Raw genomic sequence first — 12,945 nt, 5'->3', positions numbered from 1 at the left:
ATACCAGTGAAGAATATTACAGTAAACAACATTTTAAATGTTGCAGGTGTAAATTCAGCCAGCTAAGTGACGTGAAGACCCTAGACTCGATGGTGTTGAAGATGGTTGTGAATTATGCCCGTGAACGTTCTGGTCAGAACGCACTTCAGTTTATTTTGGGTCCACTCATTGAAAAGGTGCTATTTAGATTTGTTTGTCATGAACAATTAGTGCAGTAGAACATCTATACATGTTTATTACCATATTACAGTAGTTCATACCCTTTTTATTTTTTGTAGATTCTGGCTGACAAACATATTACGATTGATACAAATCCAGTGTCAATATACAACCAGTGGAGAAATCATCAGGAGACTACTACAGGAAAAGTTTCGTAAGTAATATTGCCTCGTAATTCCCATAGATCTTCTTGCTCTTGAGCGGAAGCGTGTATACGATGGGACTGGCACTGTCAGTCGTGCTACTGCCCGTTCGCACACAATGGATGAGTGGCAAACTCGATGGGAGACGGAGAGTCGAGGACGTTGGTCTTTTAGGCTCATAGGTGATCTGAGGGGATGGACCGAAAGAGAGCATGGAGATGTAGACTTCTACCTTACCCAGCTTCTCACTGGGCACGGTTGTTTCGGCTTCTACCTTAACAGAATGGGGAAGATCCCGAGTCCGGAATGCCAGTACGGGGATTCGGATGTGGACGATGCCTTGCACACCTTCTTCAAATGTAGAAGGTTGGAAACGGAGAGAAGGGAGCTGGAGGCAGCTATCGGGCATGTTTCGCCGGAGACTCTTATAGAAGAGATGTTGTCCAGTCTCGAATCGTGGAACGCTGTCGCTGCGTTCTGCAAAAGGGTGCTAAGGCAAAAAAGAAGAGAGCAGCTATAAAGCACCAGAATAGCTCATGCTGGTGGATTTTAGAATGAAGTAATGCCCATTGGGCGAACGATGGCACCCTCTTGAAGTAGTTGCAGAGATGCGTTCCCGAGAGGGTTTCCAATGCCTGGACCGGTAGGTTTTTAGTGGGTGAGAGTCCCACACACCAGGGCAAACACCTGTCCCTGACGGTGCATAATGCATTTTCCTATCATAAAAAAAAAAAAAAAAAAAAAATTGCCTCGTACATTTTTTACGTATATCATTACTTTTCTAACCATAAAATATTTTCCGCTAGCAGCATGGATGGTCCTCTAATCACTGAAATTTGCACCGTGTTCCTTTTGAACATAAATTGCCCCTTTATATGTCTTTTAATTAAAATAAGGTTGGTAAAATAAATTGTTAATAGTAGTTAATATTATAATGTTATCAATGTTCTATTAAATTTATACTAAACATGATCAATTCAAATACCATTAAACTTGATTGATCAATATAAACAACTGTGTAATATAATAGTTTGAGCTTGCTAGGATTCAAGCCTAAATGATAATAATAATGAATTATTAGATATTTAGGACATTTCTATGTTTTGTATAAGAATAGTTTTAATGTGGGTATTGGTCAAATGTAATGGTTCATACAACCGTTATTATCATTCATTAGAAGTCAGTTATGAGTTATGTACCTGCCTTGTAAGTGGTTATGACAAAAAAACCACCCTTAAAATTTTAAACTAACTACTTCAATGATACAATCACTGTTGCAGAGAATTGCCACCATGTGTGACCCAGGAGCAGGCTCTTGGCTACCAGGAGGTCCAGGACAGACTGGCCACTGCCATAAAGACCTTGGAGACAACAACACTCCAATTCCTACAGAAGATCACTGAGTCCAAACAGCTGTTTCCGTATGGTCTTCTCTTCATGGCGAAGGAACTCAGAGCTGCACTGCTCCAGAAGTTTCCTGATGCACATGAAAAGGAGATATTGAAGGTGTTTTAATTGAATTTGTTCTTATTAGACAGCTTATTTTGTAATTCTATACTCCCATGTTTCAAAATTTGAAAGAAATCTGAATCAGTTGTAAAGTGGGTTTACTTTTTAATTTTAATTATATATGAATTTTAGTGAGTTTTAATTTTTATAGATGGGTACTGTAGGTAATTTTGATCATTATAGTTAGCACAAGCATTACTTGCAGGACCTCTATTGGTCAAACTAATGTGTTTAAAAATGTAATGCACGTTAAGATAATATCTATAGAGCGTTTACTGGAATAGAGTAGTAATACTGGGATGAATTGTGTGTACAGTTAGTTCCTTGTTTAGGCCTGATTATTGTTATTTAGCTGTTTATTGTTTTACCTAAACGATTTTGATCAAAAGATAAATAACTTGTTTGATTTTGATGTAAGTGGATAAAAAAAGTTTCTTCAAAAAAAGACATTCTTCAATTGAAAAGTATTGATAGGGTATTTAATATTACGGTTACTAATTTATTGTAGATTTTAATTGACATGCCAATATGACTATTTAAAGTTTTAATGCCTATAAAAATTAATTGAAGCATCAATTTTTTCTATATTACATTATTCTAACTAATTTCTTTTGAAAGATTAAGATTTCTCCTATCTTACAGCAATTACTTTAAAATATACAATATCCAAAAAAATAAGCTTTCAAATCATATATACAGACCTCTTTAGCATCTAGTTTGTCAGTGCTTTCTTCGGATTATTTCTGCTGGTTTCTTGAGGGGTTCTGGCAGTGTGTCATAGTAGACAGCTCCTCTGTAGGGAAGGCTTCTGGAATAGAGAGAGGTGGTGTGGTACACCTATTCTTACCAATAGAGCATTATTAGCCACTTTTATAGCTCAGTATAGTTTATGACAAGATAGTTGAGCTCCTATGTAAAATTTTTCAAGGTTAAATTAAAATTTTGCAACTGCAATCATTATTTAATGGAAAACATTGAAGTATGAAACTTGACTTTCTTTATGGAAAACTTCAATAAAGTGATGTTTAGTCCTGTTATAACATATTTTTTCTGTTGTCAGGTGGTTGGAAACTTCCTCTACTATAAGTTCATCAATCCATCTATTATTGCTCCGGAAACATATGATATAATCTCACTTCCGGTTGGTAAAACCCTCACCACGGAGCAGCGTCACACTTTGGCCAGCATTGCCAAAATATTGCAGTTTGCTGCTGCCAAAAAAGGGGTGAGTTATAATTCATTGTGTCAGTTTATTCAGATTAGGAAAGATGAAATGAATATGCAGGAAATCATTAAGATAAGTGTCTACTCACATAAAGATGTTAATACATTTTTATTTATACATCCAAATTGACACCATGTACATGTTTAGTTTGGGGAAGAATCAAAACACCTGATGGTTCTCAATCCTTTCCTAATCAATTGTCATGAGAGACTCAAGGCGTTCTTCAGAAGCTGTTGTGAGGTTGAGGACCTGGAGACGTACTTCAATGTCTCAGAGTTCACGGAAGCTTCACTCATCTCCAGACCGAGTATCATCATAACCGCTGAGGTATGAAGTATACAGTTATTGTTTCCAACTGAATCTGATAAGTAAGTGTATGTATTGTACTTATCTTGGGAAATGTTGATTGCAGGAAGTGTGCAACATGCATAGGTTTGTGCATGATTATGCATCTGAGATTGCGCCTGATCCAATGGACCCTCTACATGAACTTTTGGAAGACTGTAAGGATGTTCCAACTGTTCCTCAACTCATGGGGCGTAAGTAGACTTACAGAATATCTGTTAGTATGTTGGATGACTTAATTTCATAACCTTGAAATCAGTGACAAATCCAATGTACAGTTTCTAAATATGACAAAAACTAAAAACATGCTAGTAGTACTCTCTCATAACCCACAGTACCAATATTAGGACGTAACTCCAGAGAGTTGCCTGTATCTAGTAAGTTCCTTTAGATCTTGGGTTTATAAGGGTTAAACATGTTAGTACACTTTAATAAATAATTTATGTAATTTCATAATTTTATATTATTATAAAGTGGTTTATTTATTGAAATTTATTCTTAATAATTTTCTTGCATGACTAACATTATCACTTATTTGTCATTTAGGGATTATCTGCCATTCATAGACTGATAGACATCTGGTCTTGCTTCTCAGCTTACGATATTTATATCTCATGTTGTTAGTTATATACATGTAATTCACCCAATTACTATGTTCATTTATGTCATTGTAATAAGTATTGATTGTTCAGTTGTATTTTGGATTTTATTATATAATTTTAAATTCTAGTTTGTTAATACTTAGAGATTTTTATTATTCATCACCTATTTACCTTGGCATTTAACTATAGCCTAGTGGTCTTTTTTCCGCTAACCACTACATAATTCATATTTATGAAGTAAATTTGTTCTAAACTTTATAATGTTTTAGCCGATATGTAATTTTATTTCCGATTTAACTTTAACCAATCTCAAAGCTCAGAATCTATTATGGTTCAACCATCATGAAAATTAAACAAAAATAATGAAAATTTAAGAGATATATGTGAATTAGACACACATTCTAATTAAATCAACATTTTATAACCATATGAGATTTTTGTAGTTTAAACAGAATTGATTCTATAGAAGCAAAACTTTAAACTTTTAAAATTTTACATTTTATTAAGATTTATTATTATTATTAATAATAGATTTTATAATATTTATTATAATAAATATAAGATTTATTAATATTTATTTAAGATTTTACATTTTTATTTTGTATATAACAAACTGATTTAATCTATCAACCTGTTTTGTTTCTGATTGTACTATAATATTATATAACTCCATATATATGTAAAAACACATGAGGCATGTTTTTAACACGTTCGCTACCTAGCGCCGCATATGTGCGGCGCCGCGGTCATTCCGATAGACTATCGGTAAAATACGGATCTTTACTAGAAGACTGAGAATAATGTGTGTGACTTCCACCACAGACCACAAGAAATTTTAATTTAAATCCATATAATACACTTTAAAATAACCTTAATTTAACATACCTTTGTGATTCTACAGGTTTTTAAAATGTTTTGAGCCTTTTTACGGCGCCGCAGATGAGCGGCGCTCGGTCCATGGCATTAAAAACTCTAGGTTTTTTGAGAACCAAGCGCGATGACAATGCATATATTCACATTTATTGTAAGTTCAAGGCAATATTTATAAAGTAAACCTAAGTTTGATGGTAAGTGGTATCTTTCCTCAGACAGATATCTATATGCACTTCCTATTACAAAAGTGTAGAACATTCTAGTGAAAAGAACAAAGGCAAAAATACCAAACTTTTTACAATATAAAGCATAGGCTATAATTGGACAATCAATTGTATAAAAAGTAGGCGACACTGTTACAAATGTGTACATTTACAAAAGTAATGTTATTAGCCTATTACGCCCAAATTAATACTAAACTGACAATTAGTTTATGCATCTCATAAATTGTTTGGGCCTACTTTTCATGAAATTTGTTGAAACAAATTGGCATACATAGGCCAATTAGTTTGTTGTCTTTGTCCTTGCAAACAGAACAAGCGTAGAAAGTGTCCTTTCTCTTCTGTTGTTCAACTCGGCAAATTTTGCATCTCAGTCTTTTTTGAACTTTTACGGGTAAGTGACCTCCTGAGGAGCTAGCACGGAAAGGACGTTGCACTTGTTCCACTTGAATAAAATGTTTAATTATCACGTCCCTAAAGCTGAGGTATGTCATCTTGCCACTTAGCTTCGAAAAGATGTAGGCACTGTTCCAGAGTGCGATATCCATGAGATGAAAGAATATCTTCATATACCAGCGTAGGGATTTCCTTGGACTGGAATAGTAAGATAGCATTTGATCGCTTTTGTCAATGCCGCCCATTCCTTTGTTATAAGCTACGATCATAGAAGGCTTCTTCGTAACTGTTCCTCTTTTGTTTGTGGTGTCTGTCATGTCAGGCCCATGTGATGTAGAAATACTTAGCACATTACGTTTGTCCCGCCATTTCATGACGGTTACTTCGCTTTTTTGCCGGCTGATAAATTCACCCCTCTTCAAGTTAGCCTGAATAACTTCTTGTGGGTTACCTGACCTGCCAGCTTGCAGGTTCCCACATATGTTGGTTTGGTTTTTGAACAGGTCTTCAGCTAGCTCAACGCTATTGTAAAAATTGTCTAAGTAGACAATATGGCCTTTGTGAAGAAAGTTTTGCATTAGTTTCATCACCACCTCATATGTGTGACCCTTTCTTTGGTGTTGTAAGGTTCCTTTGCCTTCATAAATGATTACGTTTAGAATGAATCCGTCTGATGTACATAGTTCATACAATTTAACTCCATATTTGTGAGCCTTGTTTTTTATGTACTGCCGGAATGATAACCTTCCCCGAAACAAAACCATCGCTTCATCGAGGGACAGTGATTTTCCGGGTTTGTAAGTATCGTTAATATTTTGTAAGAGGTGATGTAACACTTGGCTAATTTTGTGCATTCTGCCATCAGTAGGATCTGTTTCAGAATCATAAAAACACAAACATTGTAGAATGGTTTCATATCTATTGTGAGACATTGTATTGCCAAATATGGTATGTCCGTATAATGGGTCATTTGACCAATAGTGTTTCAGTGTGGGAAAGCCTAAATTGCCCATAAGCATGGTTAGGCCTAAGAACTTTTTTAGTTCATCTTTGGTAACATTGACCCATTTGTTAAGAAGTGAATATTTAGGAAGAGGGTTTCCTCGGTAGACTACAGCTCGTTTGTTCGTCCAATGGACAATTTTATCTAGAAGACAATCGTCAAAAATGCTGCTAAAAACTTCTACTGGATCATTAGTTTGTAGGTTGATTTGCTCCCTACCTGTAAATTCAAACACGTGTGGATGATTGTTTGTATCTTTCCAGATACCTTGCACATTATCGTAACGGTCATGAACAGCGTTGACAACAAACTGTACATTAGGATCGAGATTTATTACGTTACCTTCATTATTATTATATCCATCAACTAGTTCCATGTGAACATCCTCTTGCACATAAGGCAATTCTACTTCACCTTCAACATCATCACCATTTTCGTTTATCTCAACCGAACTTGATTCTGTATCAGAACAATCAGAGGGAATATAATCACTCTCACCTCCTGAAGAAAACAAACTAGATTCACTGTCACTCAGAAAACGATCGATTTCACTGTTTGTGCTAATAAACGATCTATCTCTGTTACGCTTCATTGTCAAGATAAACAAATAAACAACTCACAAACACAGTTTGGCGACTACAAACATTGAGGTTAAGCCTGTTTGGCGTTTTTAATGTAAAACATATGGTAGTTTAGTCAGCTGTTGTATGACGTCACTAATTGTCAGATCCACAGACCAAGTGCCTCACATATGCGGCAGACATCCCTGTAGACTGTTACGAAATGATCAAGGCTTTAAAATAGACTGCTACTTTTTGTCAACTATTGCATTATAGGAGAACAGCGCCGCAAATGTGCGGCGGCAGTCTATCGGTGGAATCCAGCCGCCGCACAATTGCGGCGCCTAGTCTATATTTATGGAAGATTTTTAACATTGTGGTAATGAATGTGTTAAGGGACAGATAAATGTTTTTTTTTTTTTTAATTTTAATTAGAAAAAATGATTTGATCTTTTACAAATTGCTGATACTTGTATATCATATGATTGATATCTAATAACTTTATTTTGGTCTTCTGATCACACATGTTTGGCTTTTAAAACACATGTGTCAGAAAGAGCGAGATTCATGTAGACATAGTATAGTCTTTGTGATGTAGTAGTTAGCATGCTTATCTGGGGAGTGGACGGTCCAGTGGAGCAAGTGACAGAGAGAGAATAATCCAGCAAGCTTGGCCCAACTGTGGTGACTGAACCTGCAAGTGATGTAGTTTACCAACATGACTTTTTATTTTGGAATTTTGTTGAAACAGCTGTTCCATGATAATGATTATTAACACATGTATAATTTTCATTGTAGGTGATGGGGAAGATTTGACTGTGGTAGCAATCAAGAATATGGGCATGGCGGAACTTTGTCTAAGTCTCAAAGACAAGTTTGAAGTGCCCACAGACAATACTGACCTCACCAAGCTCTTTATTAAGTGAGTATATTTCTTAAAAGAATAGTGAAATTCTGTTATCAAGGTTAAAGTCTTTATCGAAGACATAAATGGCAATTAAAAAAATCAAAATCCATATGAAGCACCAAAACCTTTATACTTTGTTTCCCAGCACCACTTCACTTGGCATAAACTCGCTTTAAACTTTCCCTTCAATCTATACATCTTTTTTCTTCCAGCACTCTCATTCATTCCTTCTTAATATTATTCATGCCTTTATTAAACTCCATTTAACCTAATAACTTCATGTTGCTTTTCCTTTCACTCTTATTCCATACAGTATATTTGGCAACCAATGTTCCTCCACTCTCTTAATATGTTCAACCATCTTAACGCACATTCTAGAATTTTTTTAACATATTTTATTTCCTGACACTCCTTAAGTGGCTTAATTTCTTATTCTGTTTCTTTAAGACAATCTAACACTATTCTTCATAATCCTCATCTCCCAATACAGCAACTTGTTCCTGTCCCTTTACACCATAACTAAATCAAATAAGCAATAGAAATATTAGTGTGTCTTGAAAACCACTGTTAAACATACAATGTAGTATTAGGACAACACCTTTGCACTTCACTGAAAGGATAATTTATGTAAATAACTTTTTAAGTGAGGTTTTAAAAGAATTTTCTGTTTAAAACAAATAAACTATAATTTAATTTAATTTCTGTATTTTATGTAAATAAATCCAGATAATTTAAACAATGCAATTTAGCTCCATCACTGTGATCTCAGTTATCATAAACCCTTTGAGAACCAGGGCAAAAATTTGTAATAGGATGAAAATTGAAAATAATTTGAATTTTTAATAAGCTAATAAAAATTTGTACAGCATAAAATTGTTTTGTTTTTTGTTATTATATTTAGAAATTATCTGTAAGCTTAATGTTATCAGTATCATCTCAGTGAAAAAGTTAAACCCCACTTAAAGTTTGGTACGTGTTCAATGTTCATTATTCTACTTTTAGAGTTTTAAAAGACAGTGCCAAATTAGTACAAGTAGTGTTTTATTTTGATATTAATAAAGTTTTTGTAAATACGGAATGAGTGTAAACTATCATGAAGAAATTAGGAGATACAAAGTTCGTTAGTGGATTGAGAATAAATGCCTGAGCAACAAGTGTGTAATCAGCTGTTTTAAACTAAACAAAAATACTCTCATAAGATTAACACTGGAACTTTGGAAGCTTGTGGGGCAGGGCCCTGTTGTTAAATATATGTAATTTCAAATCCATAAAAAAAGGCACAGAATGTGAGAGTTTGATACTAAATATGTATTTAAAACAATATTTTTAAATATCTAAAATTACCATATAAACATTAAGAAATTCTTTTAATGATATAGATAAGCATAATTTTAATTCCAATAAAAATTGCTGATTATTAAATTGTTACTCCGCCTGAGCTTGAACCCATTATAAGGTTTATAAGATATGTGGGCCCAACACTAGGACCTTTTTTGTTTATGAATGCAAACAGGGGAGAGTAAAAGTGTGACTGTGCAGGACCAAGGAACTGACGGTGAGCGTGATGCCGTACCTGAGTGGACACAACCTGCCTGGTGCACTCAGGGTAGAAGCCACCGCTGCTCAGGAGGAAGCATTTTCCCAGAGACAGGCTGACAATGTTGCAGACGCAGCCAACTGTTCCTTGCACGACATCCTGGACACCAAAACTTGGTCTGTTTACATTCTAAACTAGTGCAGCACGTATATTTTTAACCATGTAGTTTGTTGTGTACACCTATTGCCTAAGGATTGATCACATATTAAAGCAATCAAACTGTAACATTTACATTGTTAATTGAGTTGCACTTCAGATCAATATTTTGTTCAATGAGTCAAATAACTATTGTGTTATTCCTGTATTAGTTATGATTGGCGTGTAACACTATGTAAGAAATTAAATCACTATCATGAGAGAGGTAAATTATAAGTATTACCTTATAATAGAATATATCTAAAGTTGTGCGTAAAACTATTTTTGTAAATTGAACGTTTGTGTTTATGGAGCGTTCCAAATAAGTTAGTCAGTGAGATCTGTCCAGAATACCCAGCAGTAACACATTCTTACTCGCATTGGTTACCAGCATACTTACTTGGTAGGAGCTCTACTTCTTTTCTCTCTCTCTCTTTATATCTAGGACTTTAGTTTAGACCTTAGTTGGATATTTTTAATTGAAAATACTTAGGCTTATTTTGGTTACACTAATGTATTACTTTTGATGGTCTACTAAATCCATTTCCTCATGTTTTAGTACACTGAAGGATTGTAAAGCAAGGTTACGAAAATACCTGGCCAAATTGGAGGAGGCTGGTTTGGTTAACAGAGAAGATGGATACCAAACCATCCTGTCGGCTATAGCTGAGGACATTTCAAACAAAGGCAAATACAGACAGATACAGAAAGAGGTAAGGTAGAGTCAGTAAACATTTTCATTTAAAAATGTTTACAATGGCTTGTGAATATTGTACACATTCTTAACACTCTAAAGGTGTCATGGCTATGCTACAATTCTAGAATTGGTGATTGTTCACATAACATTGACATTGGATCAGTAAGATTTCAGGCTTTTGAAAATCACAACTATCAAAGAAATATTTGGAATTTGAACAAGTAATTGATTGTCCTTTTTTTATGGAAATTGATAGATTTTAGGACTCCAATGCTAACTCATTCAAGTAATTTAGAATTAAAACTAAGCTACACATGTAACATTTAATATAAATGATCAAGGAGAAATAAAAAGAATAACTTCTTATTATAGTATTTAGTTAAACTTTTTGCTAAAATTGCATTATTTTCTTAACATAAAATACCCAACATTTATGCGAATCTCTCATTACTTTGCATTTGTATTACTCTAGTGTTCAGTGTTTTTGACAGTTGTATAAAATATGTGACATTTGTATGTTATTGCTGTAAAAGTTAAACTTTGAAAACTTGATACGTAGATTTTAGATTTCTTGTTATATTTATAAAAATTTTATTAATGCTACTATACCCTCGTTTCATTTTCTCTGTTATCCATAACCATTTTCAAAAATGATATGCTTACACATATGGGATAGTTTTCTTAGTTGCTAATTATAGTATAAATAAATAATATAAGACTTGTGTAATGTTTACACACATATAAAAATAATTAAATTGATATACATTTTGTTAGTTTAAACCTATTTTTTTAGGATTTAGTATAACACGATTTTTAAATTTGCATTAGAGCAAAAAATTACAAGCTTTCATCCAGAATTTTTATATAACAAATCCACAGAAATCTATCCTGAACATAAGCTAATATTCATTATTTAAACCATTGACTACCAAAATTCAAATATTTTTACTCGTAGGTACTGAATTAATTTTTTATTTTGCAATGGGGATTGTTATGTGGGGTGATTAGGGTCAATTAAAAGTATTAAACTACCATAACATGTTAAAATTTTATTTTATTACCTTAGATAGTAGACAATAGACAAAAATTCGTTATTAACATGTTCATTAAGAACAGTATCATAGTAAGCAATACAAGTGTCTTTTACAAAAATACAATGTTTTGTAATGATACAAAAGGTTACATTGAAAAATTCAAATGTCAAATGCTTTTTGAAAAAATTATTCTTTGGAGTAGTAGGGGCGGTCAGCAAGCCATTTGTGTAGTGCTGGTTTGAGTTCCTTCTCTTCTTTCTCTATCAGCTCTGATGACAGGTTGTTGTGAAGCTTCCTTCCTATGTATGTGGGCTTCTTTTCGTATGTGGCAATCAATGTGCTGGAAGGTCATACAAAGTAGTGTCTCTGAGGTTGTACTGATGAACTTCACCCCGCTTTGGTAGGCTCTCTCTTACTGCGTGCATTACAGTTTCTTGAATGTATAGTGACACGATAGTGAGGATCTTATGGGTTTTAAAGGCTTCTCTACAGCTGTCAAGTGGTTGCAATCCTGCATGTATTCTGACCGTGAGTTTTTGTTTTTTGAGAATCCTTTGAATTTGACCAGCTGAGGTTCCTCTGCATGCTACTAAACAGATATGAGCCTCAAATAAAGCAAAATAAGCAGCTCTTGTAGTTTTTTTGTCAGTAGAAGCTTTAATGTATTGATTACAAAGAAGTTGGAACAACTTTGTACAGAGTATGTCTACATGAGAAGGCCATGATAGGTTTTTATCAAGAGTTATGCCCATAAAGGTGACCTCATCATTCATTGCGACTTCTGGTATACATGACACACATTCAGATCTCCTTCCACGAGCAATTTGGACAGTTTTGATGGTGTTCACTGCTAAGTCGTGTTATAACATTACTGGTAGGCCATGTTGAGGGATATGTAGGATGTGATTGCCAGATTCTCAGTTGAGGTTCTACTAAATACCAGGGTTGTGTTGTCAGCATACATCACGATTAAGCGTGCATCTGCAATGTATTTGAGGCAAGACATTAGTAAAGATGATGAAGAGTACTGGTCCAAGAACGGTTCCTTGCCGGTTGAAAGGATGCCGCGGCTTACAGGTAGGAGAGTGGATTTTACTTAATTAGATATTCCATTTTCCTTTTGTCATAGCTCAACCAGTTGTTTTCCTTTGGGGTAACTTTGGAACCAATGTTTAGCTGATCCTGCTATTCCCAACATTTTCAGTTTCTGGATGATGAGATCATGGCTGAGACAGTCAAAAGTTTTACTAAAGTTTAGAAATATTCCAGTTGTAGAATTACCTTCTTCAATACTATCTAGCTTATAAGAGACTCTACCATTTGATTATTGCAGTGGTGATAGAGCTGCCTTTAGTAAAACTATGTTGACACTTCATAACTAAACTAGTACTTAAGTTTTCAGTACAATATGCTGATCTAACTCAGCAATAACACTCCTACAGTAAATGTTTGCAGCATATAGAACTCGTTATGCACCTT

The 12,945-nt window shown here is 34.4% G+C and overlaps 1 protein-coding gene across 1 annotated transcript in view; it reads left to right on the top strand.

The window, feature by feature from the left end:
- The window catches only part of LOC124354890 (ras GTPase-activating-like protein IQGAP1), a 52,145-nt gene that overhangs the window by 37,357 nt on the left and 1,843 nt on the right, over positions 1-12,945 (top strand). The window contains exons 23-31 of the mRNA XM_046805669.1: positions 47-176; positions 279-373; positions 1,643-1,868; positions 2,932-3,096; positions 3,244-3,423; positions 3,509-3,635; positions 7,895-8,018; positions 9,543-9,716; positions 10,295-10,448. Of these exons, the coding sequence (XP_046661625.1) occupies positions 47-176; positions 279-373; positions 1,643-1,868; positions 2,932-3,096; positions 3,244-3,423; positions 3,509-3,635; positions 7,895-8,018; positions 9,543-9,716; positions 10,295-10,448 (1,375 nt within the window). The remainder of the gene's footprint in view (positions 1-46; positions 177-278; positions 374-1,642; positions 1,869-2,931; positions 3,097-3,243; positions 3,424-3,508; positions 3,636-7,894; positions 8,019-9,542; positions 9,717-10,294; positions 10,449-12,945) is intronic.

The sequence above is a fragment of the Homalodisca vitripennis genome, chromosome 2, assembly GCF_021130785.1.
Source record: "Homalodisca vitripennis isolate AUS2020 chromosome 2, UT_GWSS_2.1, whole genome shotgun sequence".
In the NCBI taxonomy this organism is placed as follows: Eukaryota; Metazoa; Arthropoda; class Insecta; order Hemiptera; family Cicadellidae; genus Homalodisca; species Homalodisca vitripennis.
Note: the sequence above shows the minus strand (reverse complement) of the source record. Positions and strands in the feature narration are given on the sequence as shown.